Below are 6,642 nucleotides of genomic sequence, written 5' to 3' on the forward strand. Positions count from 1 at the left end.
TGGGCTGCATTCACAGGCTCATCCCTGCTTTTCTTTCAGGATCCTTTCGGTGAAAAGCGAGGCCACTTTGACTACCAGTCCCTGCTGGTGCGTTTGCAGGGGATCCGGCAGAAGGTGCAGGAGAAGCACCAGCAGGAGCCCCCGGAGCTGGACTCTGAGAGCAGCTCCTCCGAGACAGAGCCGGAGCCGCAGGGCTGCTCCAAAGCTTAGAGCGGGGGCTGCTCTGCCCACAGCCCTGACAGACTCCAGCACCCACCCACTGCCAGAGCAGGGAGCACGGGGGGACCCTCCTGCCTCCCTCACTGCTCTGGTGGGAAACGCTGACTGAGGAGACTCCAGACAAAGCCCAGCTCGTGCCAGGCTCTCCCGAAGGTACTCCCTGCGCTAGAAAAGCCGGAGCATGTGGCGTCAGGTTATTTGTGTTTTTGGAAACACCTACACTGGTTGTTTGAGGTTTTTTTTTTTTTTTGATTTTTTTTTTTTGTTTTGGTTTTTTTTTTCCCCCCTCCATTTGATTAAAGAATGAGATCTAGACTGCAAACCCTTGGCAGCTTCTCTGTTCCTAGACAGTGAGCCCTTCCCCCGGGGCTGAACGTGGAGCTGTGGCTGTGGGAGCGCTTCCCTGAGTCCAGGGTGTGAGTCCAGGTGAAACCTGGGGCAGGTGGAGCCTCTCTGCTCCGTGGAGCCCAGCTACCTGATGTCTTTCTCCTAGGCAGACCAAAGATAAAGAGCAGTGGTGGAGTTTGGGCTCCTTTCTGAAAGCTTTACTCAAGCCCTGGGTGGCTTTTGAAACCCTGGGTGCAAAGGGGCAGGTGGGAAGTGGAAGCTGCAGGGATGAGTAAGTGGAGTGCAGGATTGGCCATCCTGGCATTTTTGGGGAAGGGAGGATGAGAAACTCGTTGGTCAGAGATGGGGGGGAAGCACTTACAAACCAGTCTAGTTTGTGTATTATTTTTTTAAGGTGTTGATTTGAATTTAAAGTATTTCATTCGTGTTTCCTCACCTGAAGTTCTCTGCTTCCCACCTCTCCAGTCGGTGTCACATTTTATTTTCCTCCCATTTTCCTCCTGCACCTCCCTCCCTGCTGCTCCCTTGGTCCCTCAGATGGAAATGCTGGAATGGAATAAGGGGCAACTCCTGGCTGGAGTTTTGTGGAGGTGGACGCCTCGTTACGGACAAATTCCTTTGCCAAACTTGGCTGAGTGTTGGAAAACTTTGACACTTGAGTGTATGTGAGTGTTTCAGAGAGCAGGTTTTTCCTCTTGGAGAGGTATCTGCTGGCTGTGCCATTCCCTCCAACGTGTTCAGTGGGTGGAGGTGAGAAACCCACTTTCTCCAGGTAGTGGAGCCTGGGGAGGATTGATTGGAGCAGAGTTTTGTTGATAAAGAGCTTATGATCTTTTTTTTTTTTTTTTTTTTTAATTATTTGTATGGGAGCTTTGATAGAAAGCTAAGCACGAAGTTGCACATTGTCCTGGGCCCTCTCCCAGTTTCCTTAAACACCTTCCCACCAGTCTGGCCCCGTTGCAGATTCCTGGTGGTGGTGGGAGAACTTCCAGCACCAGCACAGCGAGGCGATGCCCCGTGTGCCACGGGATCATTCCCAGCCTTTGTGACTGATCCCAACTCTCACGGCCCTCAGAACCCTGCACTCTGCAAAGCTGAAAGGTGGAAACATTTCTGAATTCAGGTGTTGTTTAACAACCGGAGAAATTTGGTTTTCCCCCTTTAGCAAACTCCCCCGGGTCGTGATTCAGACTGAAAATGTTCCCTGGAGGGAAAGCTGAGCTGACATAGGACTCGCTGAGCGGGGGGTGAAGGGAGTGGGGTTCACCCTGGGGTGAGTTTTGGGTCTCCTGAGAGGTCTGGCAGCACCTCCCACTGTAAATGTCACGTTGTTTGTCCCCTCAGTACGTGGTGGGGGGAGCTGTGGCTCTGCCTGCCCGGGGCAGGGCTGGCTCTGCCCCGTGTGGTGCATGTGGTGTGACCATCACCCCTCCAAGGGAACGAGAAAATGCCTTATTGTGGACACTGCTCACCCACCTCGCATGTGGCTGTAAGAGAAGTATTAGTTTTCTAGCTCTGATGTTCTGTCCTGCCATTTCTGAATGTCTCCATTTCCAAGTGACAATCCTCAATGACTGCTCTAGGCAGAGATGTTTTAGCAACAGATTTTTAGACCTAATTGAGTTGAAAATATATGCACAAGAGTCACTCTAAGATACCTTGTTTATATACTATTGTACATAAGATTCTTTTTTTTTTTTTTTTTTTTCTTTTTTTTTTTTTTTTTGTGCAATAAAGTTTGTTTTGGCAGAATGGAGCCTGTGGTGATTCCTTAGAGGAACAACAACCAACCAACCAACAACTCCTTCCCAGAGCAGAGAGCCATACAAGAGCTTCCCCACTTCTTTAGCCAGAATCCCATTTGCATCCTTTAAGACTCCAGATAATTTTCCTCTTGCTGTGACATTTAGTTTCCAGTAGCAAGTGGCATTTCCACCCCCAGCCAGGGAGCAAATCCAGAGGTAAGCCAGCAGGAGTGAATCCCAGAAGATTTTCAAGGTAGACACTTGTTACAAAAGCCTTTTATTTCAAGTCCACTGTCCCTGTGTTTCAGGTGATATGCAAAGAACCTCCCGAGGATTCTAGACAGGCACAGAACAGGGAGCAGTCAAGGAATTGCCTCCTTGGCTTCCTCTGGAGTGATTTCCTGAGAGTACAGCTCTGTAAAGAGAGCAGGGAGCCAGTACTGAGGTTCTTCTGGTGCCTGCTCATCCAGCCAGGCCATTCCTTCCTTCAGCAAGTGTTCCTGTGCAAACAGAGCAGAAACTGTGAGTGACACTTCAATGGCTCAGGGGGCATTCCCAGGAGAGCCCAACCCACATTTATCCCAAGGAAGGGGGGGTACAGCTTGGGCCAGGAGAAATGTAGTCCAGACATCTTCCTGTGTTCATGAGCTCACAGCATTCAAACTGACTCCAAAGATTCCCAGAGGGCAGGGTTAGGTGGGATGCTGGGAAGGAATTCCTCCCTGTGAGGGTGGGGAGGCCCTGGCACAGGTTGCCCAGAGAAGCTGTGGCTGCCCCTGGATCTCTGGAAGTGTCCAAGGCCAGGCTGGATGGAACCTGGAGCAACCTGGGGTAGTGGAAGGTGTCCCTGCCCATGGCAGGGGGTGGCACTGGGTGGGCTTTGAGGTCCCTCCCAACCCAACCCATGCCATGAAATCAATGAAGCCACGGGAATATCTGCAGCTTCTGGGATTCTGCTTTCCCCAGTCTGTGTTTACATGGTGTGTGCTCTGCCTTTGGAATTCCAGCAGCTCAGGATCCCTGGGCATCCCTGCTGCTGCATTCCGAGCCCAGTGTGTGCCCCAGGGCTGCAGGAACAGCCCCCCTGGCACTGAGCTCCCCTGGCACACGAGGCCTCCCCACGTACCAGCACTTGCTTTGCACGTTCTGTCTCCCACTTCAGGCTGGACTTGATCTCACTGACTGTCACAAAGCCCTTTTTCTGGGGAAAAAAAAAAAAGAGTTAAAACACTGTCAGCTTCGAGCCAAGACTTAAATCCTTAGTTTAGCAGAGTGGGGACAGTTTTGCCTGCAGGTCTAACCCCAGCTCCCTGCCAGGGAAGCCCCAAGGGGTGTGTAAAGCTGGCCTGGTACCTCTGCCAGCTGCAGGACAACCGTGTGATCCATGTTCAGCTCCGCTGGCACAGACTGGATCAGAAACGTTCCACCAACAGGGATAATCCCAAAGCCATTCCCCAAGACCTTCAGCTTCTTGATGGCCCGGAGGAGATCGTCCCTGAGGAGCAGAGGTCAGTTAGAGCCCCTGGAACTGCCCCCACAGACCTGGAAATGAGGGAGACTCCAGCAGAAGCCAGGAGCTGGCAGAGCTCCTTGGAGCTGCAGTTTCAGGTTATCAACAGCTGCAATAAAGCAGTTGAGAAGGAGTTTGGCCCTTGAAGCCTCGGGGATCCCAGAGAAAACCACTTGAGGCAGCAGCAGGGTGCTAGGTCATTAACTGTGAATCACATGGAAGTCAAATTTGGAGTCCCCAAACCAGTCACCCCCTTTTCTTCCCCAAATCCTGCCTGATCCCCCTTCCCTGTGACATGCAGACACTCACTGGCTGACATCCTGAGCAAACTTCCCTCTCCCCTTCAGCACTTGCTGGTGAAGTTCTTCCAGTGTTATCAGCCCTGGGAGACAACAAGAGGGGACAGGAAAACATCACTCATGGCAACAAACCTACTGCAGAGAGAGCAGCCAGGGCTCCTTTGTGCTTTGGCAGAGCCCCCCAGTGTCTGTTCATTGTTCCCACTGGGAAGCCCTGGGGGAGACAATGGCCCAGCCTTGTTCCCAGGCAGCTGCTTCCTCCCCCCACAAATGTGGGAGTTCCACTGGCTTTGCTTCAGCCCATCCCTGGTCTCAGACTGCCCTTCTGGAGTGAAGAATACCTACTGGCTTTTAATTAAGCACTTATATCTGGTATTCCAACCTTCTGGATATTGCTGGGATCCTTCAGAGCCAATCTCAGGCTCCAGGCAGGCTCATACTCCTTTACTGATCCCTGCTCCTTTCCATGCTCCTGAGTTATATTTTAGTTCCCTAGACAGGGGCAGAGCTGGTGATTTCTGGATCAATAGAGTGGTGGAGCCACAACAGGTTGTAGAAGCAGAACAAGGACAAAATTATCACCCCAGTGATTAGTGAAATCTGAGAGACACAACCCATTTTCCACAGGGAAAAGTGCTCCTGGTTAGTGGTGTCTCCCAGGAAGCAGCGTGGGATCCTCACCTCCATTCCTGTGTTTCAGAGCCAAACAAACTTCAATGATCTGCACTCCCAGCTCGTAGTAAAAGTCTCCAACTCCCAACATCTCCGACCAGAACCCTTTACCAGCTGGGAAGGGAGAGAGGGAAAAGGGGTTGGGAACACTTGGAAAAATATCCTTCTTAGTGTGAAGCAGGCAGCTCACAAACCCCACTGGGAGGACCCAGATTTTTGTTATCTCCACCCGTTTTCCCCCACCCAAAGGTGCATCCCAGCAATTCCCAAGCCCCAGGAATCAAAGCACTGGCAGTTTTCCTCAAGGACAACTTTCCCCCAGCTCCACCACGAGCTGTTTGGGAAGAGTGAGATGAATCCTGTCCTTCAGCCCAGGGCCTGCTGCTCACATGCCAAGGGATCCACCCCGATGGTGGCACACATGTCCTGGAACTGCACCCGGAACTCGGGGTTTTTCCGGATCTCCTGCTTGTGTTTGCTGGCAAACTCCTCCAGGTTGGTCTTAAACATGTCCAGCTGCTTGGACATCTGCAAGGGAACCGAGGAGAGCACTGAGAACAAGCCAGGAGCAGAGAGCACTGGGGATGAGACGAGGCACTGGGCACGGAAAATGCCCTGGGCACGGCTGGAGAAGGGGACAGGGGAGACAACCCCAGGGCAGGGGGGATCTCCCACCTGGGCCAGCTGGTCTTCGGCCAGGACCGTCCCTCGCTCCTTGTACTTGGCCTGCAGAGGGAGAACAGGATGAGGGACACGGTGCTGAGGGTGGGGAGGGAGCTGTTCCTCAGGGATGGAGGAACCAGGAGGATCCAGGGCCCAGGGGAGGCTCAGGGCACCCTGTCAGAGCAGGGATGGGGTGCCAGGTGAGGATGGGGGTGGCCCCACACAGGGCTGGGGGGGACTGGACCCCCTCACCTGGCCCCAGCGGAGCCTGGCAGAGCCCCCACCCGAGACTGGGGGTCCTGAACCTCCTCTCACGGCACCAGAAGAGCCTGGCAGCTCCTGACCCCCCTCACGGGGCACCAATGGACCCTGGCAGCTCCCCCTACCCCAAATTAGGAGCTCTGGCTGCTCCCTCATCCCAAACTAGGGACTCTGGCAGCTTACCCCATCTCAAAGTAGGGGCTCTGGCAGTTCCCCCTACCCCAAATGAGGGGCTCTGGCAGTTCCCCTTACCCCAAATTAGGGGCTCTGACAGCTCCCCCCACCCAAAGCTGGGGGCCCTGATCCCCCTCCCACGGCACGAACTGACCCTGGCAGTTCCCCTTGCCCCAGACTGTGGGTTACCCCCCCTCACAGGGCACCAATGGACCCCGGCAGCTCCCCTTCCCCCGAACCAGGGGCTGCGGCAGCTCCCCCCCCCATACCGGGGTCCCTGACCCCCCTCCCTCGGCCCCGGGGTGTCTCGGTGTCCCCGGGCCCGACACCCCCCTCGCCACCGCTGTACCCCCCGTCCCGTGTCCCCCGTCCCGTGTCCCGCCCTGACCTCGGCGAGTTTCCTCTTGGCGATCGCCCCCGCGCCCACCCCCCGCCGGTGCATGGCGGCCCCGCGCCCGTGACGGCATCGCCCCGCGACACTGACGTCACCGTCGCAACGCACGTGACGTCACCTGGGCGGGACAGGGCGGGACACGCCCCCCCGGACACACCCCCGGACACACCCCCGGGGAACCGGAGGGGCTGGGGGGCACCGGGGGCTGCTCGGAGCGGGTGTGAGGGGGGCGATGGGGGTCTAAGGTGGGGTCTGAGGGGCTCAGGGAGGGTCTGAGGGGCTCAGGGGGGGTCTGAGGGGCTGTGGGGGCTCTGAGGGGCTCAGGGGGGGTCTGAGGGGCTCAGGGGGGGTCTGAGG

The 6,642-nt window shown here is 55.3% G+C and overlaps 2 protein-coding genes across 3 annotated transcripts in view; one reads left to right on the forward strand and one right to left on the reverse strand.

Moving 5' to 3' along the window:
• The window catches only part of UBE2Z (ubiquitin conjugating enzyme E2 Z), a 10,447-nt gene extending 7,709 nt beyond the window's left edge, over positions 1-2,738 (forward strand). The window contains exons 6-8 of one of the 2 annotated variants that reach the window (XR_003532058.1): positions 40-372; positions 2,305-2,528; positions 2,621-2,738. Coding sequence is in view for 1 of the 2 variants with exons in the window: in XM_027670178.1 (XP_027525979.1) it covers positions 40-210 (171 nt within the window). In the remaining variant the exon portion in view is untranslated. Of the gene's footprint in view, positions 1-39; positions 542-2,304; positions 2,529-2,620 lie in introns of those variants that run through there. The other variant, XM_027670178.1, reaches the window with a different exon arrangement.
• SNF8 (SNF8, ESCRT-II complex subunit) lies at positions 2,552-6,355 on the reverse strand. Its single transcript, XM_027670177.1, has 8 exons — positions 6,280-6,355; positions 5,469-5,519; positions 5,183-5,321; positions 4,803-4,907; positions 4,132-4,204; positions 3,666-3,807; positions 3,439-3,513; positions 2,552-2,812 (listed from the first exon to the last, which is right to left on the reverse strand). The coding sequence occupies exons 1-8, from the start codon at positions 6,331-6,333 to the stop codon at positions 2,675-2,677; spliced, it is 777 nt and encodes a 258-aa protein (XP_027525978.1). The 5' UTR covers positions 6,334-6,355; the 3' UTR covers positions 2,552-2,674.
• Positions 6,356-6,642: the final 287 nt, after the last annotated feature.

The sequence above is a fragment of the Corapipo altera genome, unplaced genomic scaffold (assembly GCF_003945725.1).
Source record: "Corapipo altera isolate COAL_440 unplaced genomic scaffold, ASM394572v1 296, whole genome shotgun sequence".
Lineage (NCBI taxonomy): Eukaryota > Metazoa > Chordata > Aves > Passeriformes > Pipridae > Corapipo > Corapipo altera.